General features: G+C 46.1%; 1 protein-coding gene across 3 annotated transcripts in view; it reads right to left on the minus strand.

Annotated features, from left to right (window-relative positions):
• The window catches only part of GLI2 (GLI family zinc finger 2), a 270,831-nt gene that overhangs the window by 18,092 nt on the left and 225,653 nt on the right, over positions 1–27,086 (minus strand). For 2 of the 3 annotated variants that reach the window (XM_019480421.2, XM_059727488.1), the window contains 4 exons: positions 16,247–16,448; positions 12,919–13,132; positions 11,153–11,266; positions 5,207–5,338 (listed from right to left, as the gene is read on the minus strand). In XM_019480421.2, coding sequence (XP_019335966.2) covers positions 5,207–5,338; positions 11,153–11,266; positions 12,919–13,132; positions 16,247–16,448 — 662 coding nt within the window. The remainder of the gene's footprint in view (positions 1–5,206; positions 5,339–11,152; positions 11,267–12,918; positions 13,133–16,246; positions 16,449–27,086) is intronic. The other variant, XM_059727489.1, reaches the window with a different exon arrangement.

Here is a 27,086-nt window from a genome sequence, read left to right on the forward strand (position 1 = left end):
AGGTGCCCAAATATGGCCCACTGGCTTCAGAAGAGAGCAGGTGTCCAATTAGAAATGACACCACCAAATAGAAAGGGTTCTTCCATTTGTATATGCTCCTTTTTTTAACTAAGATATATTAAAAAAAGCCTTGGAGCAGCCGGGCTGGGACATATCAGAGCCATCCAGGGCAGAGGGGAATTCGGGGTAGACTTGGAAGGAAGGGGTAAGAACTTGCAGAAAAAAATGACTGGACTTTAGTTGGAGATGACTAACATGTAACTTCTTGCAGACTCCCACCTGGCTGTCTACAGGGTGGCCAAGCCACCTACCAACACATCATGTCCTACCAGTATGAAAAGGGACCAGTGGTGCAGAGGATTTTTTTTTTTATCGTTATTTACCCAGGATCAAATCCACTGGTGTACAAACACACCAAGAGGCAGTGAAAGGCTTGCTAAGACCTACCTGACACTGCGGACGGGGGGTGAAAAAGTGGATCCTTTTACTTCCTTTTGCTGACGTGACTCAGCTCATGCAATTTGATATAAATTAGTGGTCAGGAGTGGCTCTCCATATCTGCCTCCACCCTGGGGACGAGCAACCAGCACACTTTGTGTCTGCATGGAGCGTACCTGATCTTGCCCCAGAAGCTCACGTCCCTAAAATTTAGCTGAATTAAAACCGCTGAGACATGTCACCCTGCAATGCGCTGACTCCATGCGTCCTTCAGAGTCGAGCACGCTACATTTGCTCAAACGGGAAAAAAATACCCAACAACAGGGTGGTTTTGTTCCACTTTGCTAATACTGGGACTATTTCAGCAGATTATACTCTTTAATATCTGGGCTGATAAATACATAAAAAAAACCCATGACATTTCTTTGCCCTTTATGCAGTGTTAAGACACAGCTGGGTCCATCTCCATTTAAACGCCCTCTCCCAACCATGTGATCTACAATAGTTTGGTCATTGTTACACTTTTTAAAAGGGATTTGGCCAGTCATTGATCCACTGATGGAGGCGGGTATTGCTCCACTGCAATCAATAGAGGATCTGGCCCCATTGCTCCTGACTCCCAGACTAATGGCAAAACTAGAGAAATCCCCAACCCTAATTAAAACCTAAATGAAAATGCTGCCCAGTGCTGGGCCCCCACCACAGCCCTGCAACAACCCTGGCCCTCGTGGGCCGTGGAACGGGGTAGGCCACCCGGGCCATGGCTTGACCAATTTTGAGCACGTTAATTCAGCTAGCTATGCAGGTAAAAAAATAGCTATACAGTTTTAACCGGAATGACAACTGCACATTTGTGGGTTATATAAATTAATGTGCTCAAAGGTGGCCAGGCCATGCCCAGCCTGATCCATGGCCTGTGCTGGCCCCCAGCAATCTCCCGTTTTCACAAGGACCTGGTTTCTCCTTCTGGAGTGGACTGAACTAAGGTTGCAGCTGCAAATCCCTGAATGCTGCAGGCTTAAAAACACTGGCAAAAGGTAGGAGGAAAAAAAAAGACTGATTCAGGCCAGATTGTATTCCAGCTCTAAAGCATCCACCTGCTGTCAAAAGCTGAACTGCGGGCAGGAAATGACTGCAGCTCTTAAGTATGTGCTAAGGAAAGCTGCACAGCCCCTATTACTGCTAATTACTCGGTACCATAAAATCCTCCGGCCCGCACTGAAAACTCAGCAACAGCGTGGAGTTTGGATCCTAGCTGGTGTGAGGCTGGAGTCAGGTTATACGGGCACGGGGAGGGAATAAAGCAATTCACGGAATAACTCACTGGCTGTCTTGTTCTGCATGTAACTTTGTCTCTCTCTGAATTGGATCTCACTGCCAAAGCCAATGCCCACCTTCGCTCTGCTGTTTTCAGGAGACCTAAACTGACAAGCAAGCCCCAAATAAAAACGCTCCGGACTTGGGATTTTCCAGTATGCAGGGTTTTTTCCAGCATCAAGGTCAGGCCTGCAGACTGCAACTCTGAGTGCTACTGAGGTTGTGGCTTTAATTGCTGGTGGACTGTAGCAATGTTACACGTTCGTTAAAACCGAGTAACGAGCCTACTCCATCTCAGCCTGGCACAGTGTGTGTAGGGGTGGACATTCACAACCTGGAGATCAAACTCTGCGTGTTGTTCCTATAGGCGCAGAGCTAAACGTGCGGTTGTCTGAAACGTCACAGCCTGCCTGCCAATAAAACTGGTGTGCTGTGGAGGAAATGTGGATTGTGGGACAATATGGAGAGGATGCAGGGCGCCTTCTTTTCCCTATAGATTCACCTCTATGTATGGCAGCAGCATACCCTGGAAGATGGAGGCCTGCCCGCTCCTCCTCTCACTCTCCAAACCCACAAATAAGCCAGGGTCATCCCAGGGGCCACTCTCAAGAGTGACTTGAGAGGGAGACCATCCAGGTCTGACGTGTGCAAGCTAGAGCACGGCACACTCAGGAGCATCCAGGCTGGAAAACACCACTGCCACGATGGAGACACACCTGTGTGAACCCTTTACCCCAGAACTTCAGTGCTTTTGACACCGCCGTCACGGGCTCGGTGTGAACGTGGCTCGTGCTTAAGGTCAGCACCTGAAGGGGCAGGGATACGAGTGAAGACAAGCCACGTTCAAAGGATTGAAGCCAGCTCCGTATTGGATTCAGAGCTCAGAAATCGAAGACTCGCAGTTTCCCGGAGGTGAACCCTTGCAGGTTGTTTCCACAAGACTTCAGGTGCATGAGGCAGAAAGCTGCTTGCAAAAACCCTGAGAAGAGCCAGCCGCATCGTGGCGGGATGAGCTGGCGGCTGGGGAGCAGGCGACGTGCCAGCGAACAAGCAGGAGAGTAGCCACACAGAAGGGGCTGCCCCTGGGACAAGGGGTCTCTTAGGAAAGGGCTGCAGAGCATTAGACGGCATCAGGGCAGCCTACAGCTAAACAGCGGGGAGAAGGCAGGCGGCAAGGAAATGAGCTGCCAGAAAGGTAAAGGGGCACACTTGTGGGTTTGTTTGGACCCAGTCCAGGGATAGTTTATGTTGTAGCCTTTGGACTTACTCTTGTGTTGCAGAGTTCAGACTGGCGGTTTGGGTTTGGGACTATTAGGGGAGGCACGGAGGATCCACACCTGAAGGGCATGGGACAGCTCTGCGCTGGGCTTAAGGTGCTAATAAACAGGGACTGAGCAGGGCGGTGACAGGGCCAGGGGCTCACAGCCCTAGAGGGGCAAGAGCGGAGCCCAGTACAGGCGACCCCAGAACCGCAGGACGGGGAGGGATTGAAGAAGACCTGGAGGCCAAGGCCAAGAGCCCCAGAGAGGGGCAATAGCTGACCTGGGGCCAAGACAGCCAGAACACAAGCTGGGAAAGGGGTTGCAATGTAGGATAGATGGAAGCCAGACTAGGGGCAGGAGCCCAGACACCTGGTCCTGCAGTGTGGGCCAAGCCAACAGGGTCCAGATAGAAAAAAGGGGCAGAGGCTGAGAAGACCAAGGCCCCAACAAGGCCTAAGACTGACTTGGGGTAAAGCTCCCCACCTGAGCAATGACACCTGCAAGGCATTGGTGCGGCTATAGGGGAGGTCGGAGCCATGAAATTAGCCCCTAAGGCAACTGGGGTACTTGAGTACAGATGGGCCAGGAGGGCCCCACTGAGTGCCTGACGGCAGGATGGGGATTTGCAGGGTTCAGGAGGAACCCAGTGGCAGATAGCAAGCTAGGGCTTGCATTTTCCCCATCAAATATCACCAGCAAGGTGTGAAGGCCAGCATGGCCACCAAGGTTATCATGGCCACCCCTGGGACTCAGTCCTGTTACACACCACCAGAAGAGATGTGAAAAATAGGCCTCTTGGTCTGAGTCAGTTTGTGAATCTGACCTTGGAGGGACTGGCATTTCAGTCGGTTGGACTGTCCCTCTTTACGTGTCTTCGAGGTGTTGCTTGGGGTCTCTCTCAAATGAAGAGTGACAAACATCTACAGCCGGGATGAACAGAGGTCTCTGAAAATATATGGGCTCACCAGTTGTTCTGGTATCTTCTTCGACATCTTCTGCTTCCACCAGCACTTTGGTGTATTGCACAAGCAAACTCACCCTTGTGCGCCTAGGCACGATCATCTGTGCACACAAACATATGTCCTTCAGGGCACAGCGGGAAGCCTGCTGTCTCTCTGACTTTCACTCCCGTGCATATTCTGGGCATCAAAATCTGCAGCTTCTTGAACAGTTGCTAATAAGCACTCACAGTAGCCTCAGGTTTTAAAACCTTCAAAAATAAGGATGTTGCATATTTCTTCAAATATTTGCCTTTTGGTGTGGGGTGATTTTTTTTTGGGGGGGGTGGGAATTGGTAATAAATTGTGCTGGACTACGGGGATCTGCCTTGTACTTTGCTTTGGGAACAGCTACACAGTTTTTTGGGGGGTTTTTTACAGCTAAGAGAGGAAAAAAAAACATTATTGCTTGATAAATGCAGAAACACGCTTTCCTGGCCAGCACGGGCCACTGTGGATCAGTTATTATTGAGCAATGCTGTGCTTTATGGAGTGTACAAGGGCTTACAAAAATAAAAAGCATTATCTATACATAGCTGCCACCTTAAACACATCTCCCTCATTTAACACTCAGAATTATTTCCACCTCAAGCAAATGCAAGACACTTTCTACTAAATCACTGATCCCTACCCTGTAATGAAGGTAGGGGTTGTAGAGGGGTAACTCTATGTTTTTGACTTAAGGACGGTAAATGCCAAATCTTAATTTAGACTGTACGCTCTTTGGGGGCTTGGATTATGCTTGCACTGTGTGTGTGCACATAATGCTTAGCTCGGTGAGGCCTGATGCTCGACTGGTGGCCTCCGGGGGACAGATCCCACAGTAATTAATGACCAAATAAATAACAAAAATCAATAGCAGTCTGAGTGAAAATCTCTGTGTTCATCAAACAGATCCTTTTCAAAGGAGGCGGCGGCCTCCAGAATTGAAGCCAGCTCCGTGTGCATGTGTACATGTGCGTGTGCGTGCATGTGTGCATGTGTGCGTAGTGCATGCGTGTCCTTCCCCGCAGCTAAACCCTACAAGGGAACGTGACCTGATTTGGCAGTGTTTATGCCACATACTTCTGATTTGCGCCTGGACTGGCTCCCAGAGCGAGCTCTGGCCGTGCAGCAGCTTGCAATAAAAAGCGAGGACAAATGCACAACAACCCAAATTTATCGCCGGGGTTTCTTCCCAACATTACTCACATGGACGAGCTGCTCCTGAGTGTCATATTCCTTTGTGCATCCTTCCCAGTGACAGTTTGTCTCATAAATAACTTCGGGCTCCTGTTTACATTCATCCTTATCCAGATCTTCTTTCAGGTCTGTCAGGTGCTCCTGTAACACAGCAAAGAGTACAAGACGAGCTTACTTCAGCTGAATTCCTTGGGTACTGGCGGAGCGCGGAGCAGGAATTAGTGACTGTCATGGAAAGAACAACTGCTTAGAGCGATGTAATGTTCTTGATTACCCTTAAATAACGAGCTAAACAGAGTCCACACAGTGCTGCCCACAGTTTGGGGGGTTCATTTAAAGAAGCAGTCAGATGCCCGGGGCTTTCTGGTTTCAGCCATAAAGTAGGGAGGTAAAGAAGAAATCTGTTTTGTGCAGAAACCAATGGTTTGGAATTTACTTTGTTCTGAGTTGGGGTGGGAGGGTCATGTTTTTTGTGAATATGTATATATTTGTGTATAGGTATGTGTAGTCACACACACACACCCAGAACAACCAACAGCCCAAGGACTATGGGACTCACCTGAGATGCAGGAGACCTATGGGATACGTATGCTGATGTGTAATAATCCCTATTGGTTACGCATAGTTTGCAGCAATCTTGGAGCACTTTGAAGACACAAAGCGATTGACCCCAAACACCTTCCTGGAAGGTAACCAAATATCACCACCCCCATGGTATAGTCAGAGAGAGTGAGGTGGGATGGTTAAGTAACTTGACCAACACCAGAGAGGAACTCCTGCTTCCCCGTCTTGTGCTCAGTCCCCTATGGTGGTTGGGTGATTACTAGCCATTCGAGTCCTAATCCCAATTTGTCAAGTTGTTTAACCTCTCTGTACCCCAGTTTCCCCATCTCTGAATAAGCCGAAGCCTACCTGGCTGGGCTGTTGCAAAGCTCACATTCACTGGCTTACGGCAATTGGGAGGGACCAGTCTCTAGACATAATGCGCTACGGAAAACTGTGGTTACAGATCTCATAACTGTTACTGGGGGCACGTGTGCACGTTGTGCCAAGACAGCAAGACAGTCCTTTCTTTGCCTTGATCTTATTTCATCAGTCCTTAACCTCAACACATCCCTTTCATCAGGACAACCACGCCAGCAGGAGTATGCCACAGAGATCATCATCCTTTAGCAAGGTAAGCTGAACTTCAAGCTCACTGGGTCCCAGGTGCAGGGAACCCAGAAGAGGGATTTTTCCAGGCAGTTGAAATGAAGGATGGACCAGATAGCAAACCTCTGAGCCAGAAACCTTCCAGAACTTGGGCTCTGTGTTTCAGACCCATCTCTAACTTACATGAACCCCTGGCTGAGACCTCAACCTTACAGAAAGCTTTCTTTTACAGCTACGAGAAAAAACCCCAAAAACCTATTGCTTGATGAATATAGAAGAAACAGGGGATTTTAAGTGCAGACTGAAACCAAAGCCAGCCACTTCTAATGACTTTCAGTCAAGTGAAAAAAAATCCTTTGCACATTTCTACACGCCCCCCACCACGGAAACAGTGAAAAGCAGCGAGACTAATTGGAGGAGATAAAGGAGCAAATCTAGAGTAGGGCTCTGTATAAATGGGGGGAAATGAATATTCAGCATTAATAGGGAAGGGCAGGCTGAAATGCATTAAAAAGACTTGATCCCTCATCTTATCACAAAGGCACCAAGTTCAGGGAGTCAACCCCACAAGAGAGCAGCAGAAGTGGGCTCTTTGCATTGCGGAGCTGAATAATATTGCAAATCCCACATCTGAGTGCCTCAATGGAAAGAAAGCAGCTATAGTAAGGAAGGTGAGATTTGCTCCTGGATGTATAGCAAAAGACAGGCTTTCAATAAGGAATCGTAGGGAGTTTTACCAGCCGTATCTAACAGATGGCACGTATGGGCAGCGGGACTCTGGAGTTTATATACATGTAGAGGGGGGCCGCTCCTACAGCTTATTCAGTCTCTGTGCAGGGATGGATTTCACCCAGTAAAGACCTGGGTTTCTACAAGCCCACAGGGATGCCATCAACAGATTTTCCTGGAGAAGGAAATGACAAGACGGCAGGTGGCCCTATAACCTTTTTATTTTTTTTTTTTTGCCCTTCATGTACAAAGCTGAATAAATTATTTAACTATTTCAGTGCTCAGTGTGCAGTGAACCCTGTGAGGAATGGCTACGGATGACCCTTGGGGTTTTGATGCTTGCTTGTTAATAGGTAGTTTAGCTTATCACACGAGCTAAAACCCTAAATAGGTAGGTTAACTTATCACAGCCAAAGCAGCATTCAAGCCAGTGGAAGTGGCAAAGCGATGTCATCTCCAGATGCCTCTCTCACGTGGACATGGACTGGAAGTTTCTAATGATTAAAGAAAAGGTGTTACTAAGCAAAGGGCTGTAACTGCACAGAGCTCTAACTGTTGCAAGATTAATTCATTGGCAAAATAAGCAGCTGCCTTTCAGATTGTAAAGAGCAATGTGGAATATATATCCAAGCTGGGGTTTTCAAATGGGCCTAAGGGAACTAGATGGCTCATGACCCACTGACTACCACTGCAAAGTGTGCTGCTGAAAGATGGATCCATCTGATGAGATGAAACAAGGCCTGCAAGACTGATGCTATTAGTTATTGGTCTCAGAGTAGCACCTAGACACATCAACTGAGATAGGGGCCCTGTTGGGCTAAGCAATGAACAAACACAGAAATAGCTCCCAGGCTGGAGATTTCATTGTAGGCAGACAAGTTCAACCACTGGCCTACCTTTTCAACTCACCTTACTGGCATGATTGTATTGTTTAATTATACCACGATGCTTATATAAGTCAAACTCCCTGTGTGGACATGATTATTCTGGAATAGGAGTACTTGCCTGCACTGCTAGACCATGATCATTGCACCACTAAATTTCCCCGTATATTCAAGGACACCGGCATAAAGAAAGGAAGGGCCTTGTCTACAGTGGCACAGCTGGGAACAACATTCACATCTTCTGACGCCCAACCTAATGCTGCAAGCAGTGAATCACACTGAAGAACCATTCAAACAAACCCGTGATTTGACTGTAGTCCATGAAAATCCCTTAGAAATTAGACAATATGCTAAAATGTGTGAGTGCCTATACACGTGCTCCGATGCATTCTAATTAAAACACTCCAGCGTGCCTCACTGTCATGTGTATTCAGCGTCCTGCATTTCAAAATGGTGGCGGAGGCACTTTAACTAAACCTCATTGAACAGCCTTTAGTTAAAGCACCCCCACAGCCATTTTGAAATGCGGGATGCTGAATACACATGACGCTGCAGTGTTTTAATTAGAGCGGCTGTCACGGAGCCACTCTAATTAAAACACCTCCCAGCCCACAGCACGTGTATAGACATCCCATGCGACCACGTTCAATTATGTCCCATCTTTAAGACGCCTTTCTTACTAATCTGTAGCCAGTTGCCTTCATCCTCTCTCTTCTCCTAAAATAATTCATCTTTGCCCCTCCTTGTTCTCCACTTTCCCCACAGCAGTTAGCCTGGTTTCTTCTTCACCCTGGAGCATGCCCCCTGAGCTGGTCTTTCAGACCATTTTCTCCTTTTTCAAATCCTTTCTCAAGACCCCATGAGTGTTGCAAAGATTAGTGAACAGCTCCAGAAGGCCTGGGAGGTGAGAAGTGCTATATAAAAGCTCAAGTATTCTTATTAAAACAGCTGTCATGGTTTCACATGCCAGCTGTGACTTTTATGTACAGGTTTACAGTCTATACAAGGAAAGATTAGCTTTAATTAGGCCTTAATTGTTCTCTGAAATTGGCTGCTCCTATGACAGAAAAGTTGCTGCAAGTCACAGAAGGATTTCTGAGGAGAACCAAAAGCCTTTAAAAAGTGTGAGAGGCCTGTAGAAAGAAGAGCTAGAAAAGACCAAATCTCAGTCGTTGACCAGCAGCTCCCACTGTCTTCAGCTAAAGTTCTGGGTACAGCGGCTGAAATATTATTGTCCACAGAAAAAGTACTTTCCACAAATTGAAAATTTAGATTTTTCTAGGGTTTTTTTTCTGGAAGAAAAAAAATGAAGAGGCCTATTCTAGTGAAGAGCGGGTAGACCCAAAGCAAAATAGCTTGGTTCACTGAACAGAATTCAACGGGTTTTTCATTTGACACGAATCCGAGTCTGGTCCTGAGCTGCCACAATGCCTCAAGGGAGTTGTGGTCTGGACACCTCATGTGCCCGCTCTCGGGTACGGGGCAGACTCCTTGGTTGGACGGTATCTGCCATGATGCAGCGCGGCCTCCCTAGTGGCTGGGCCACCACGGGGCAGAAGAGGAGCTCCAGGACTGCAGGCAAGCATGAGACAGCTGGCCCGTGGACACCCAAGTCAACGCTCTGCTATAGCGTAGGCACGATTCGAAACAAAAGGCATTTCAAGGTTTCCGAATCAAAATTGTCTCTGAACTTTTCTTTCCATGCAAAAACAATAAAGAAAAAACAAGGGTATTTCAGCTGTCCACCATAATACGGTTGAAACCAATGGTGAAACAACAGAATTTCATGCAGCCGGGAATTTCCAAGGTTCAAAAAGCACCAGGTTGGGGACTGAGGCCGACTGACAAGCAGACCCCTACGGTATTGAGTCTTCCATGTCAAGGACGGCTCCCTGCAAGGGATTCTCCAGTAAGACGTCTAATCAATTTTAAATGCCTCCAGCTGCAAAGCCTTCACTTCCCTCGGGGGCATCGTTCCACTGATCTCCCCCAAAGGCACGATTTCTAGGTAGCCAGCCTACAATTTCCTTTTCTTTATTTCATCTCTTCTCTCCTAATTAAACTCCCTTGCATTGCTTTACCTGATCCCGCTTCCTCGTGTTACTCACAAGGCATCCTAGAGCAGCTATTGAAACAAGTGTCTGCCCACAAGCGCATGGGTTATCACTATGACTGCGTATGCATGATGCCACTGCGTGTACGACAGTCTGCCCTAATACATATACATGGGAGGGCAGAATATTTATTTCATATCTCTTTTGGATTTGGAGCATGGGGCCTTATTAGCCTGGGAGGTGGCCAGATCAGGGTTTTTTTTCAAGTCACGTGCTTTCGGCTGCTGCGTTGATGTGCTCCTAAACCCAAAGCTCCAGAGAGATGCCTCTTTGCCCTAATAAACATGCTGTAGTCAGCACAAACTTTCCCTGATATGCTATCTTCATCAATTTTACCAGCCCCCAGATGACTGCGCATGTTGCTGTCCCCATGCATCATGCTGAAACCTGCTTCTGAACCAGAGCAGAAAGAGGAATTTGTCATCAACTCTTCTGTTCGCTTGACAATAACACAGCCTAATATTTCATGAAAATGAAGTGCCCAGAGCACTCCTGATGGTTTACAGTTGTGATAAAGGATGGTCAGATGGATACTGTCAGCCATTAAACAGTTTGCAACTGCGGAGCTCAGGAAGAATTGCAAAGGCCTCTGGGCCCATCTTGGTGTCAAATGCTGCGTCACTGATGTAAAGGATGTTGTTCTGAGCAATTCCTTATTGAGTAAAGAAGAAGCCCTTTTTGAGAGCATCCGACCTACATGCAAGATTTCCCGGTAATCTATGTTTGTTTTGAGACACCCGTACTGCTTGCTCTGCACTGTAAGAAAAGTCAAGCGTCATTTTTCAAGTTACCACCATTGAAAAAGTCAACCTTCCCTTTCCCTGGTCCCAGACGCAGCGCCAAGGAATCCGAGTCCCAAGCACCTCCATCATGCCTTACTCGATCAATCACGGAAACTCGGCCCCTGCACTTTGGGGGTCCCTTGGTTTGAAAGGAGCTTGCTAAGCCCTGCAAACTTTGATGCCTTGTTATCAGCTGCAGAGAAACGTGGAATGAATATCGGTCCCAAAGACAACGCAGAGCTGTCAGCGCTCTGTGTTGAGGCCAACCAGGCAGTTTGTGCCAAGAAGTTTTACCTGAGAGGTTGGGGAAGCTGGAGGCAACCCTTCAACTTCAGTCTTGACTTTGCTGCGCTTGTTAATTACTGGATTGACCGTGCTGCTCACAGCTGACTCACTGCTCTGCTTGCTCTAGGAAAGAGAAATCAGGGGAGATGTGCTGCTAGGGTTATGAATGAAAAATGAGGCTGTGCCGCTACTACCATCATAATCACAGCAAATTGGAGTGGAAAAGGAACTCTGAAATGGGCTCTGTGGACCGGCCCATCTGCTCAGGAGTTACGTGAAACATAGACCTCAGCTTGGCTATTTGTCCGGAGTCAATCTCCTACTGTGCGAGTATGCAAGGGGGAAAAAAAAAAGAGCCAGAGAAAAAATAAATAAAGGAAAGTTTGAAGGCTGGGGGAAAAAAAAACTATTTTGCATGTGACACTGGAGCTTTTTGTCTCTCAACTGCTTCTTCAGTCTAAGAACTATCCAGACCCTGTTGTTCAAATCTCCCCCTCGCCCCTAAGAATAATCGATGATCCCCCCGCACCCACTCCAAACAAGAGGAAATATTTTATCCAATGGTTTCTCTTGGTTTTAGGAGAGTGTCCTTCATAATCAGCCTATAGGAGCCTACGCATGTATTTTATTAAGCCCTTAGAAAAGAATCGAGTCTGCAAGAGACAAAGCATCATGCACAATACAAAGACTCTAGTCAATTGGAATATGACAACTGCAATTGCACTGGTGTTAGCTGCTCAAGATTGGTGTGGTAACTCTTAATCAGAGGTGTCACTTCTGCCACTGAAGGCATATAGGTAGCCAATTTGCTGGGATTGAAACAGAAGAGAAGAAAATAAAACCAATCAAGCCAATAACCCACCGATAACAAACCAGTCCAGGGCCCGGGAGGCTCTCCAAACTAACAAACCAGACTGAACAGTTCAATACGATAAAAACACAAAAACAAATTAAAAGGGGTGGGAATGGAGGTGAAAGAGAGGTTGAGGAGAAAGCTTACATTTCCAAAAGTGGGTAGTTAGGCGATTTAAAAGATGCTATACATAGCCACTGATGTCCAACATGAGTGTGCGCTCAGGGTGTTGATAGTCATCTGTTTGGTGCAGGTAAGTGCACAAAGATTGTACATTCCTAAGTCTAAACACCTGCTACACAATCATATAAGACTAACAATAAAAATGAGTCATAAAACGGACACCCAAAAGGACAGTGCATTGCAGAAATTTCTTCCCCAAAATCATTTGCAAATAAGGAGTTGAAAAACTCCTTTACCTTGGAGTTCATAACATGCAATACATACAAATATGGACTTACTTGAAACTTTCTCAGCTTCCAGATTACTATGGGGGAGATGTTTTCTGGTGCTCAGTGGGCTGAGCTTTGCTCTACGGCAAGGTCGGGTCTTTGCTCTTCTCTGGACCATATTCAGGGAATTAAGAGAGAGGCTAGAGCTCGAATTGGCAGTCACAGCTTGAACTACACAATAATGCTGTGCGTGTACAGACAACATCTACTAAATTAGGGATGGCCTAACAGTTTTAACCAAAAATAAATAAATAAATTCTCATTGTTTCGAATTCTTGGCCAGATTTTCAGAGGCCCTGAGTACTCATTGCTCTACTTGACCTCAGCATGAGCAGTAGATGTTTAGCATCTCTGAAAATGGGTTCCCTATTTGACTAGAGTCTCCATCTCCAATAGGAAGGGGGTTTTCTCCAGGGCACCAACGTTTAGCCCGTTGCTCTATTTCATATGTGACCCGACTTGGCTCCTACCTGGTTGGAGTCAGGGATGCAGCTGTTGTTGTTACTGATCTGTGTAGGAGGTGGGTTGACAGAGAGCACAGCCACGTGCTGCCGTGGGGGGAAGGTGGGGGATGGCTGGATCAAAGGAGGAGTATGTCCAAAGGCTGAACTCAAGCCCCTCTGCTGACTCAGGATCTGCTGGTACGTCACGGGGTTGATGGGATGGGGGAAGCTGAATGCCGGGCTGCAATACAAATGCCAGTGAAGAAGGGGAAGTTACATGGTGGTATTAAAAAACCCAAAAAAACATTTATGTTAATGATTGATTTAGGTGAGGACAGAACTTCCCAGTGGCCACGGGGAACGGGAAAGGATGGAGAAACTAGAGTTTCATTAATCACCCTCAATAAACATTACAGAAGATTTATTATTTTGGATAAGGCAGGATATACAACTAATTAATTAATTAATTTTGTGCAGATGTGATCTGCCTTTGCTACCCTTTGGTATATTTATGCATCAATATAAATATACCCACTCACATGCAAAACTGCTAGAAAGTCCTTTTCTTCCTGTGTTGCCATGCACTGCTTGCAAACGTGGGACTGACACGGGCTTTGCAACAATTCAGGCTCGAAGGCTTTGCTGTACAGAACTACTTTGAAACCTTCTCAGCTTGCAGCGTGCTACAGGGGAGATGTTCTCTGGCTCACCAGGCATAAATTACAGCAGGGACACTTCACAATATTCAAAAGAGATGGCATTTGCTTTGCACTCAAGGCAAAACAGGATGCTGTGGTATGGGGGTGGTAGAATATGCAGTCCTTCAGATGCAAGTCAGATGTAAGTTCAACTCCTAACCGCATCACGGGTAACCAGAAATGATCAACATCTACTAGCTATTTGATGGCTCATATGAAGTCCCTGATTTCAGACTTAGAGGGCGTGGATGAGGTGTCCAGAATAACAGCTGGAACGGCCAGCCTTGCAGGAAGGCCATGTCCTGAATTAGTCTCTCTTTCAGAGGTAGTTCCTCCAGAAGGGGATTAAGGCACGAAGGAGAAGAAGTGTGGGAAACCTGCTCTATTGCTGCCCTGGCTCTTGGCATGTGGTGTTAAACAAGATTATCATTGTCAATTTTGCACTTTAAAGAGAGGATCCTAAGCACATGTACAGTAGGGCTGTGCGAAATTTCACCGGCCATTTCATTCCAACACTGTTTCGACCAATTTCGAGGTTGAAACAGCAAAATCAGAACAAAACAAAGCCGGTCGAAATAGTCTCGAAACAAAACGAGGCTTGTCAAAACGAGGCTTTCGACCATAGGCTGGGGGTGGGAAGTCAGTCCAGCTGGGCTGACTTCCCATCCCCAGTGCAAGATCCGGCATCCCCATCTGTTTGATTGTGCCAGGAGCGGGAGCCAGCCCAGCTGCTTCCCGGGGCCCTGCGCTTGATCGCACTGGGCCGGGAAGCAGCCCAGCTGGGCTGCCTCCCATTCCGGTGCGATGTAGCGCTGGGGATGGGAAGTCAACCCAGCTGGTATGACTTCCCATCCCCAGCACAACTCAAAATGGCATCAAAACAGCCTTTCTGTTTCGACAAAACAAAACGGAAGAGCTGTTTCGACTCGAAATGAAATTCGAGATGAAACACTGTTCCCTCAAACCGGCGAAACTCAAGGCAAAACGGAACGGTGCCGTTTCGCACAGCCCTAATGTACACACATGAATATTTTCTCATTGTTAAAGCCACAAGAGGCGCAATGCTTGCTGAACTGGTCAACTATTAGCAGTATGTTATATTTTATATATCTAAAAATATATAAATCAAATTTTTTTTAAATAACTTAGTCCCCTTCCTCCCCCATCATTATACAATTAAGGCTGTTTTTATTCAAAACCCATTAGTGACACCGTAAGCAAAACACACTGGGCAAAAATCACTATGATGCCCCAGTGGTTAAATAAATACAAATGACATCATACTATCTGATGGCAGGTTGCAATAGAGCAACTGGTTTATACAAAGGAGCCATGAGAAAAGTGACTTATAATAGTTGGCCATCCTCCCATGATGAGGTGGTCATTAGTTTGTGTCACTGCTGTCACTGATAAGCTTTTTACTGATTAAAAATTAAAGAAGCCACACTACAAACTATTAAGAGTTACACTGTTTTATGAATGCAGCTCATTTACATAGTCTTGTTGTTAGTAGTAATAGTAAGAAGTATGAGATTTAAGATATGCCTTGTAAAGATATACCTAATGGCTCTGAATTTATTACTATGTTATTATTGAACCATATTAGCCACGATAGAAATACTTATAATAAAAAGGTTCTTCCCCTAAAGAGCTTAACATCTACATTTAAACACAGTAGACTAGATGAGGGTACAACAGATGTAGAGAACACAAGGTAATAGTGGAAGAACTATGATTTGTAGCTAATTTCGGATGATTCTCAAAGCTGCTGCTTTAGAAATACTTTTACAATTTAATTTTACAAGTGATGTTACCCAACAAAGTAGTGTTTAAATTATTGCAACAGGTAGAAATGCCATTTTTTTTCCTTTAAAACAAGATCAAAACTCTTTAGGTATCTGTGGCTTCTCTAAAGCCTTGTGTTTCTTCCCCATGCATCTACAACAACATTATTAATAGATATGAATGTACTTAACTTCACACTACTGCTAACAGCAGGAGCACAGTGCAACCCTTCTTAAGCAATCACTCAGAGGATTGGCATCAATTATTTGCCTAGGAGAAATATTTTCTAATTAAGTCTAGAGCAGAATTTCACTCAATGATCTAGATTTTTTTTTTTTAATGGGTGTTTAAAAAGTTAGGCTTCCAAGTCCATACAGGCAGCAATTTTTGAAAATCTAGGTTAATATTTGCAGGGCTACTTTGGGGATAGTCTCCTAAGGGGTGGAGGTGGGGATTTCTAATTAGGCTAGTCACACCATTTAGCAAAGCTAATTTATTGGCAGAACTGAGCCTCTTTTGTTTGGCTGCAAAGAGGTAAAAGCATATTGCAATTATTAGCAATCTGGCAAGTCGACAGTCCCATCCGGAAACAAGAAACCCATATACGGTATAAATTACTAATATAGCCATCAGTGTAGAAGAAACACATTAAACATTACTTTTCCACAAGCCAGGGTTTTCCATATTAATGTGTAACACAGAGCCCGTACATAAAAGGGATATATATTTTTGAACAGGATTCCTTGTTACCTTAGATGGGCAAACCCTGAAAGGTTTCCTTTCTGCAGCTCGAGTTCCTGACAAGGAGATAATTATGCAGACAGGAGATCAAATAAATAAGAGCCTAAATTGAGCCACTCCAACTGTTTTACCTTATTGCCCCTGCAGATAAATGGCCATACGAGCCACTCGCAGCAGAACTACTTCGGGAGTTATTAATATAAGCCACCAGGGAGTTAGGGGATGTCCTGATCATTGTTTGAAGATCAATGCTGGCATCAGACAGCGGGGATATGGAGAGGGCTCGCTTTCTGCTTAATCTTGGAGTCACCCGAGGGCTTGAAAATCTTGACACTGTAAGGAAGAGAAAAAAAAACAAACCAGTGTGTCTAGTCAGATAAAAGCAGCAGGCTTCTCCCTTCTTGTGGCCAAGTAAATGAAAGAAGTTCGCGACGCTCTGCTTGATTTACTGGGAGGAAGACTTAGTCTGAGAGCATATGGAACATTAAATGACACGCAAGCCCCTAGCTGGGACTCATTTACCTTGAGAACATTTCTTAAGCCCCATCACACACACAAAAAAAGAAAAATTCATACTACGCATCTGTATTTTTTGCCGTGACAGCCATTCTTGTGGAAGAGAAGCAGCAGGATTTAGGTGCCACAACAAAGAAGCAGAGTCTTTGTTGAAGCTGCTGAACTCAGAAAAAGCCTTTGTTTTTCTTTGGCTTTCTAGTGACCATAATGCTGAATTCCACGGCTGGGCTTTTGTCAAGATGCTGATTCAGCGAAGAACGTAAGCACAAGCCTAACATGAAGCATGGGAGTAAGCTCATTGAAACGGATGGGACTTGCTTAAATACCTCACTGATTCAGCACCGGAAGTCCTGAGCTTAGACGTCCACTTTCTCAGCTGACTAATTTCTGCCTTGCTGTGATGTCAGTGGCTTCCCTAATGTATGGGAGAGGAGCATCGGAGTAGTTGGTTTTGAACCAGCTGATCTCTATTCTGGAAGGGCTCTTTGCAAGTGTCATGGATCAGGGTCCCCAGGGGTGCCCATGATGCCCCTAACGGCTCCATGACCACACCAGCTCTGCTCCGAGAGCACACTCTTGTCTCTCCTGCCACGTCTTGATGGTGAAATAATAAATTGGGAGGCTGCCCATGGGCCTTCGCGTGGCCCCAGTGCACTGAACCCCACAAAAATTCATTGGTCCTCGGGCCCTTTGCTGGATCTCACTCCCATACTGTGCCTTAAGGGGCACCTTGAGCCTTATGGGCTAATTGCATGGCTCCAAAACCTTCCCTATACAACACCCCATGCCTCGCAGATGTTACATGTATGCTTTACCCTCTTTGAGGCCTTAGCCTACTCGGTCTCCACCCCTTTAATCTGGCTAAGCCTTCTAGCCTCGGCCCACCGTCTCATATGTCGCTCTGAGGCACTAGCTCTAATCAGTCTCTTCCTGTCACCGGGCCCCTGTATAGCTGCACCCCTCTCGGGTGCCGGGCCCATGGCCCCTATGTAGCTGTGCCCCTTAAGTGCCAGGCTTACAGCCCCCAAGTAGCTGTGCCTCTTGAGCACTGGGCCCAGGGGTCTGTGTAGCTGCACCCCTTGAGTGCCAGGCCCACAACCCCGTGCAGTTGTGCCCCTTAAGTGCTGAGCCCACCGCCCCATGTAGCTGCGCCCCCTGGGCACCAGGCCCAAGACCCCTGTGTAACTGTACCCCTCAGGCGCTGGGCCCACAGCCCCCATATAGGTCCACCCCTCAGGCATGGGGCCCATGGCCCCATGTAGCTGCACCCCTTAGGCACTAGGCCCACAGCCCCTTGAGTAGCTGTGCCCCTCAGGCACCAGGCTATGGTCCCTTGAGTAGCTGCGCCCCTTGAACTCCAGGCCCATGGCCCCATGTAGCTGTGCCCCTCAGAAACCAGGCCCACAGCCCCCTGAGTAGCTGTGCCCCTCTGGGCACTAATGGGGTCTCCGTACCTTCCCTTTCAACCTCATCCCAAACCTCTGGTCCAAACAAGAAATCAAGCATAAGCCCCTGGGCTCTAACATAACAATAACAACAGAGACGGCACTTAGCGAACTTCCACCCTAGGGTAGGGTGCCTCCTAGCCTTGGGTACCCTCGGGGCTCCTGGTGCCTTACTGGAGGCAACCACCCATCTCTGGGTAGCTTTCTTGGGCAGGAGCTCCTTCACGTGGCAGTTGCCAGAGAACTAATCCTTGCCAGCCCCAGCCTTGGGCTTACCTGTGCCTAGGGCCATGCCTCCTTCCTGTCAGCTGACCACCTGCAGGTGCTAGCTAATTACCTCATTAGCCTGTTGCTCAGGCAACCTGAAGCTGTGGTGCTTTGCCTAGCCTGCAGGGCTCCCTGGCTAGGCTGCTTCTGCCCTTCAAGGAGCAGACACATCATAGTGCCCTGCGACAGTAAGATATTCCTGGGGTTTGATGCAAAGCATCCTGTGGCCTTTGGATGAAGCATCTCTTGCTTTGCTAACTGAAGGATAAGCTGTACAGTTTGGGGCACTAACCATTATCTTGCCCTATAATTTGTACTACTCCTAACACAATGGGCTTGTGTCTTTGAGCACATCTACACGAGATGCTTAATGTCCATTGGACTAATTCTACTGCACATTAGCGCAGGTGGCAAAAGCCGTGCTAATGTGCAGTAGATTAGTCCAATGGGCATTAAGCATCACATAAAAAGCATTAATCTGTGCTAATGCACAGTAGCACCGATTACAGCACATTAAGTTAGTCCCTGCTTTTACAGGTACTAAACTTAATGCGCCGTAATTACGGCACATTAATGAACATGTAGATGCGGCCTTTGACTGGAGCTCCTAATCCATACCATAAGGGGAATGAAAAGGTTAATAATAAAATAAACCCATTCATTTTGATTCCTTAAAAAAGATAAAACGCCTATTGCCAAAGTCTTCACTCAACAAAGAGTTTGAATGAGTAGCAACAAGCTAAAACTAGAAGAGACTGGGTAAACAACAGACTTAAAAAGGGCTCATATAAATTAATTCTAATTCAATATAATTAACAGATTTATTTAGGATTGCTTCATTCGTTCCTCTCATACTTTGTTTTGAAATACTAGAGATGATGCACTGTATTCTTTATTCCAAATAAACACATTTTCAGTGCATGGTTTGAAGTTAACACTTAAAATCCCTGTAACTACGGCCCTCTTATGGGCATAAAAGGCATCTTGGCTGATGGGAATGATAACGGATCATAGTACCATATGCTTCTCAGCATCTAGAGGAGCTGATTACAGTATAGGCTAGATGAAAATTGTGCTTTCCATCCCCTTCCCCACTTCTCCAGTCAATTACTAAACTGCTGACCAGACCTTCATCACTACTTTAAATTGGAGCAAGGTTGCCAATCCAATAATTTTTTTTTTTATTGACAAGCTGATGACCACATTTTTTTATTGGTATATTTTTTTATGGACATACATTTTACATAATATAAATGTAACTCTTTGGCCAGGACCCGTACAGCAATAATAAAGGCCAGGTTCAAATCTCAGCACTGAACACCAACTTTCTAAATCTGGCTTGAGCCCCCACCCAGAAACCTGGGAAAATACTAGGGTGGCTACTGGTCCAGTTTTATACTGGACTGTCCTGTTTTTAAACTCTCTGCCCCCTGTCCATTTCTAAATGAGGTACGGACTGCCAAAAGTCCTGTTTTTCAGTTCGTTGGTGGAAATCCATGTCAAACATTTGTCCTCACAATTCTATTGCCTGTGCCAAGAGGTAGGGCGGCGCACAACCAGGAGGAACTTTGTGGTGGTCCTGCCCCTTGCTGTTGATTGACCAAGGGGCCTGGTGGCCCCACCCTGCACCGCTGATTGGCCAAGGGGGCCCAACCCTCGCTGGGGGGTGTCCCATATTCTGGGGATTTAGTAGCCACCCTAGAAAGCACATTTTAGCTGGGTGTTCTAAAGTCGGGGCAGGCAATTATTTCAGGTGGAGGGCCACTTACTGAGTTTTGGGGCCGCATGACAGGCAGCCAGGGGCAGATAAATATTATTTTTCTAAATTCTTTAGGGGCCCCGTGGGCCGGAAAAAATGGGCTGGCGGGCCGTATCCAGTCTGCAGGCTGCATTTTGCCCACCCCCGTTCTAAAGTGATCAAACTTTCCCACTCTCGAGCAATGGTCAGCCAGGTCCATTACAGGAGATAAGAGGACAAACACATGATCTTACAGAAAACCTTAACCATTATACATTCAGTGAAACCCAAACACCTAATAGCCTCAGTCACTAGCAAATGAGCCCAGGGGAGCTACCTCCTAGCCCAGATTGTTAGGAGGGAGACTCAGCCAGGGCTGCTACCTGGCGGCTCTACCACCTATGCCAGCCAAAAATGACCCTCAAACACTAACATCTAGACCCATAAACAGCAGAACAGGCACAAGTAACCTCCAAGCCTGCAAACATACATACTAATAAGGTTATGCAAAATAGGAATATTCAGTTACCTTAGGAGAATATAACCATAACTGGAGTAAGCCATAAAATAAGCAGAGCTATATCACGAAAATGCAAAGTACAAAAATACACATACCTAAGAATCGCAGCTAAGAATTATTTTAACCACTCTTAGAATCCTTTTCATGACTGTACGTTGAAACATAAATGCTTTCAACCCTTGCAGTAATTTGCAGTAGTAGTTTCCCCCTCCCAGCCCTGCAGCTCTCTCAGCTGCAGCTCCCTGCTCTCTGTTCTACCCCATGCCATGCAGCCCTGCCTACCTCCAAGACGAGCAGCCATTAGAGGCAGCACAGGCAGATGCAGCAGCAGTACATGGCTGGGATGGGGGCTTGGCTACAGAGGCTCTCAGGGCCTACAAAGCCCTGACAAAGAGCTCCCTACAGGGTGCTTCACTCCAGTTCAGTCACAAAGGCCAGGGCCAGAAATTACACAAACTGGTATAAGCAATGGAAATCGGTTCATATCTGTAACACAACAGAAGTTCAGTGCACATAAACTGCTTTTAAAATGGCTGCAACTGGTTTACAATAAATTTGGATATATGTAGTATCAAGCTTAACTGATTTAGGTTAAATTGGTTGATTGAACTTCTGTTCCAGATCTCCTCCAGACTCAAGTTAACTCACAGTCCTGCAGTGTCCCAGAATGCTTTGAATCTCTCCAACAAACCCTGCCTCACAGGGTCGGCAACCTAGCCTTGGTCCAGGTTACGTGCTCCAGCCAAGCAGGGTGGTGTGCGCTAGTGCCCCCTAGCTTCTGGCCTGAGCCACTGCAGGCATGTGGCAGCATTTCCAGAATCAAAAGTGAATGTCTTCACTTGTTTCTCGGTTCAATCTATGCAGCTTAGACTAACCTGTGATGATTGAATAGATTCAGCCTTGGATTTTTTGACTGTCTGCACTTAGCCAACATGGCACTGCTCTGCTCTGTCTGTCCATCAATACTTCTTACATCCAGCCTCATTCTGATGACAGATCTTCAATAAAGCTCAAGTTTTCTTAGGGTTTTTTGTTTGTTTGTTTGTTTGTAGCTTGTCCATAAATTTATGGATAGTTGGCAACCCTGACTCTGAGGGAGGTAGGTATGGAGGAAAAATGTCCCATCTGACTACAATTTAGCCGCCTAAGTTAAATGGGGTGGCAGTTTCAGTCTAATTCATGACAGAACTATATCTCTCTCTCCAAAAGCACCAAAATGGGTCATGAGAAGTAGCCTTGTTGGCCTTGTCAGCAAGAGGCAGTGTTACTGAATTAGAAAAGTTGGGCAAGTTGCTTGGCTAATCCGTTTCAAGCCACAGGGTTGGGGCTAAGGTTTAAAAACCCAATGCTAAAGGCAAAAAGTGCTGAAAGAGAATGGACCCTGAATGAGACTTCTGATCCCTTCACTGCCTCCCAGGTTAGTGCTGAGTGACACTAGTGAGGCCGTTTCGGGAAAGCTTACACTATCGCCGACCTTGCCTTCAGTCCTGTGGGGGTAAACAGAGAGCTGTCAATCAGTCCCTTTCATCAGCACTAAATTAATTTAAAATTAAAAAGGAAAAGGCCCCTGAAGATTACATTGAATACAGTGATTCTCAGTGACTGAGCAGATAAGAAAACTAGCCTGGAATAGCAGCACATCAGAGCAAGAGGAGACCCTTAGAAATTGTGCATGTGTTTGTGTGTAGGAGGAACGGAAATGAAACAAATGCCAGCACAATGCTGAGCTTCCAATTAAAGAAAGAGGCGAGACGACAGGAGCCCAGAAAGTAAATTAAGAGGTTTAAGAAAAAGCAATTTGACAGCTCAGGCACAAAGTGAAGGCTGTGAGGGGATCTGCGAGAGCCTGGCCCCTATTAACAATTGTCAACTAGTCGGGCATGAAGTCATTTCCAATCTAGCCGGTTCTCTTTGTGGGGATTTGCAATAAATAGAGAGCTACGACTGTACTCATTTGGACTCTCCCAGCGTGTAAGTGTATTGGTAACTGGAACGTGGGACTTCATTTGGCAAAACTGGCCCCGGTTTGCACCACTGGTAAATCATTGGGGTTGTACGGGTTGTAGTCTAGGCCAATTGTGAGGGGAAATTTTCTAAAATATTAGTGTATTGCATCCTAGGTCTGGTTGAGGCCTAGCTATAAGTGGGACTACAGATCTCACCCAAAGTGAAGAAAGTGTTATCAATACTCCAGCAGACCATCTGCTTTTAATTTTTAATTTTTGTAGGGTTTTACATTTTGACGGGGTTGGCTACACAAACCCAAATAGCAACTGGCTTGATCAGTGATTCTCAGCTAGGGTGCTATGAGATCCTTTAAGAGTGACTTGAGGCGTGAGAAGATAAGCAGATAAGTGTTGGCCCAGGCTTGCTGTTCCCCCAGCCCGCTGCCCAGCCCTTCTTTAAGGCATGATAATAAATTAGTTTTTGAAATGGGGTGCTGCTCAGCTCACAGAAGTTATGGAGGGGTGCCTTGAGTCTTCCTTCCGTCTACCTAAAACAGCTGAGAATTACTGGACTAGACTAGGCTGGGAGGCCAAATGATAAATCCAGTAGCTTATTTGCATTCAACACCAGCCTTTCAAGACCTCTTCCTCAATAAGTTAGTATCATTGCATACTACCCTTTCTTTTCCATTGGTCTTCCTGTGGGCCCCTACCACCAAGGGGTCTTCCAGGAATAACAGCATTAAGGACTGTGAAGAGGTAAGAGATCTCACCTACTACAATGGGGGCCACATTAGTACCTGAGAGAGGCAGACCTACAGCCTGACCTCTTCTTCCCCTACACCCGTCCTTTCCTGGAACATGGGCATCGCAGGGACCCGTCTATTATTTCTATGATACCAAATGCATGGTAGGCATTTTATAGACAAATGATAGGATATGTTTTCTTCTCTGAAGACAACATGTGGATAAGGGATGGTGACAAGACAGTACAACGATGCCGACAAAGCATCTGATCAGTGCTTTGATTTGTGCTAGATTAAAAGTTCAGCCTTCCCCGAGAATAGTGGTGGGATTTCAATTCCCTTTGACCGAGCAGCTCCAGCTATCATTCATCTAAGTGCTTCTGTGAACCCGACCACCATGTTATCTTAGCACGTCATGACGAATGGATTTTATCCTCGCGACACCACTGTCAACTTGAGCGTCAGTCAGCACCTGACTCATTGAACCTTTCTTCCTCCTAACTCCCAGCTCTTCAAAGAAGTTTTTGGAATGACTTTTGAACCCCTCCCCCCCACCCTTTTTTTTTTGCACTTCCATTTCATTGTGGGGAATGACTGGCAATCACAAGTTTTCAAGGCTGTCAAACTCTCCTGATTTTGCTGTACGCTTCCTATTTGGTAGCTTTTCCTTGAGTGCCAGTTCCTGGTGGGATGTAGGTAGACAAGAATCACAGTTTTCATTTCTGCTTTTTTTAATGAAAATAAGTTTTTGGCCTTCACGCTGGCAGGGAGGAGAGGCTGAAGACATGAACTGAATGCGTCCTGTAGACTCCAAAGCGAGATGGCAAATGCAAAGAGCGGCTGTGTTTTGTTGAATGATTGTTAAGCCAGTCTCAAGATCTGGGGGGATGTGGCTTATGATCTTTGAATGCTTGGCGTTGCAAACATTGAGGCTACATCTACAGGGCGAGTTAGGGCTCATGTTAGAGCTCATAGCTGCTGCTCTCTTGGTTGAAAACACCTACTGTCAAGCACTCACGGCAGTGCAGCCTGACCATGGGAACAGTAGTGGCTTTAGGGGAGGGCAAACTGGGCAACTGCCAAGAGACCCCACACTTTTGGGGCCCCCAAACTGTGCAACAATTTTTTTGTGGGGTGAAGTTTTTGCAAGGAAGTGGCTCTATTTACATTTTAACACTCAGATATTTATCTAATTCCCCCAAAGACTATTAAAAATATCCACAATACAACTGTGGTGGGTTATAAATCATCAAAATGAAGCCTCTAAGGGGCCCCAAATGACTCTCTTGCCCACAGCTCCAACATCCCCACGGCCACCACTGATGGAAACTGCTGAAGTTCAAGGTAGGAGGCTGAGGCTCCCCTGGTTTATTCCTATCTAGCTTATTTGAAACTCAGCTACATACTAGTACAGAAAATCATCCAGCAGCAATCCCACAACTGCCTGGTTTGAGCCTGATCCTGTCCAGGACTGAATACTGTTTGAGTTGGGGAAGGAGAGGCTGTTTAACAGTGTGGAGGCATTCTGTAAGCAAGTGTCAGCTGAAAAAGGTGTTATCTGCTAATTACAGTAAAACCACTGCAGGGGCTGCGCAAACCAGTCTGAAAGTAAATTCACCACTCGGCTGTAATTACTCATCTTGCGAGAGGCAAGGTAAAGAGCAAACTGCATGCACAGAGCCTGGCTTCGCTCCAGACATTCCTAACCTTTGGATCTGGATGCCAAGCTTCACAGATGGCCCATAAACACAGAAACCTGAGATCCAAACACATCCAGACTTTAAAGGAACGGTCGGATTTGGATCCAGATCAGAACCTGTCTCTGTTTATAAAACATTCACAGAAGGCTTTGCCATCTTTATTTGAGCTAATTAAGCTAATTCTAGTTCAATGAATTAGAGACAACCTGGTTGAGGAGCCAGAGCGTGAGGTTGGGGCTCGGGACACCTGGGTTCTTCTCCCAGCTCTGCCACTTGCCTGCTGCATGACCTCGGGCATGTCACTTCACCTGGGTTTCCTCTGTCCTGTTGGACTGTAAAGCTTTTCAGGAGAGGGTGCTTTCCTGTGAGCACATATATTACATGGCCCGGTTGGGCTATGATCACAGCTGGGGCTTGAGTTGCTTCTGAACTACAAATTATACCCTATGCTTCCAGATACAGATATTGTTTTTCCACATTTGCATTCCCACACTCTCCTGCTTTTCTAACAGAAGGAAGCAGGCCAGACTTGACAGTCATATTTATCTCTGTTACTCCCACACCTCAAGGGAGATCTGTTTATTAATGTGCCACTTCCCTTGATAAATTACTAAATAGAAAGAAAAGCCATGTACTCATTTCTCGTAGCTCCTTCCAATGATTTATGCCCACAGTGCCAGTTCAGCCATTGGTTGCCATCAATTTGTGGAGGGAAGAAGTCCCAATGTCCAACAGAAGCTCTGGCTCTATTGGTGCAACCACTGAGGGCACCCCCCCCCCCCCCCCCCCGCACAAAGGTATGCTTTTTTTCTTCCCTCCCCCACCCTTCCTCATGTAAAACTCTGCTGGAAGCTGTCAGATTTGCAAGCTGGCCTGGGATTTTTCCAGCACAAATCCAGTAATATGCATTTTATTAGTGTCTGCTCTCATTTAGATCTTCCAGCTACCGCTGGCTACGCAGAGCATTCGGAGAATGGCTCCAATGGGTTGGGCTGCTGTTTTACGCCAAGGTCTCTCGGATACAATATTATGGATTTTTGTACCCAAAACCATGTTACGGATGAACGATTCCTCTTCCAGCATCGACACCGGTGCAAGGTAGCTAAGAAAGAAGGTGGCCAGAGAACCTTAAATTTGTTCTATGACATAGGAACAAAGTGCTAACAAAGTTAGGAGGAGAAAGTTTATTCTCCAAAGCAGCTGAATATTAGCCCCGATGACGTTATTAATAATGATACTGGCCTTACTTAATTCCTTACCATGAGACCAATGGGTGTTAATATTAAATAACAACAAATGGCAAAGATAAATGATATATGACAACAAAATACTTGGCTAGGGATCTCAACAAGTGGCGAGCTATGGCATGGCCACCTAAGGAAAAGATCTGATATGTTCCAGCAGCACCTTTCAAACAAGGATCTCCAAGACCTTTGCCGATATGAACAGCAGGCTCCGAAGTACGTGAATGTTGAAGGGGAAATGCTCGGAAACGTTAGAATGAAATTCGTTTAACTGGAAAATGGTGATTTATTGAAATTGAAACTGTTCCCAGAAGAGGGGTGGTTTCGAGAAATGGCACAATTTGAAAATATTTTGCAAGAAAAGCTTTTGGAACGGTGAAAACATTCCTTTTCAACACGTCTGAGATAGTGAAGGTCTGGGGGAGAGGAGGGAGGAGGAATCAGTTCTGAGTAGTAAGAATTTAAGGGTTTTTATCTTGCTGGGATCCTATGACCCCAGCTGACTTCCTGCCCCTGGGGCAGGGGGCTGGACTCGATGATCCTCCAGGGTCCCTTCCAGCCCTAGTGTCTAGAAATCTATTAAATCTAAGGTGAAAGCATGTAAAAATAATAAAAAGCTCCCCCCTACAATCAATGTTTGGAAAGTAATTGCAAGCAAATATTGTCCCAATTCCTGGGGGGGTTGAGGGGCGGGGGGGTTGGATTTTTACGTTCCAAAAAAGTTCAAGATTTTGCCTTTTGATTCCTATGCGAGATGAAATTTTTTTTTTTAAATTGCGATAATTCTCGGAAGACCAGAAAACCATTTTTCATCCCACCATAGTAAGAAATGCCATTCCCGAGGCCATA

This window comes from Alligator mississippiensis, chromosome 4, assembly GCF_030867095.1.
Source record: "Alligator mississippiensis isolate rAllMis1 chromosome 4, rAllMis1, whole genome shotgun sequence".
Classification (NCBI taxonomy): domain Eukaryota; kingdom Metazoa; phylum Chordata; order Crocodylia; family Alligatoridae; genus Alligator; species Alligator mississippiensis.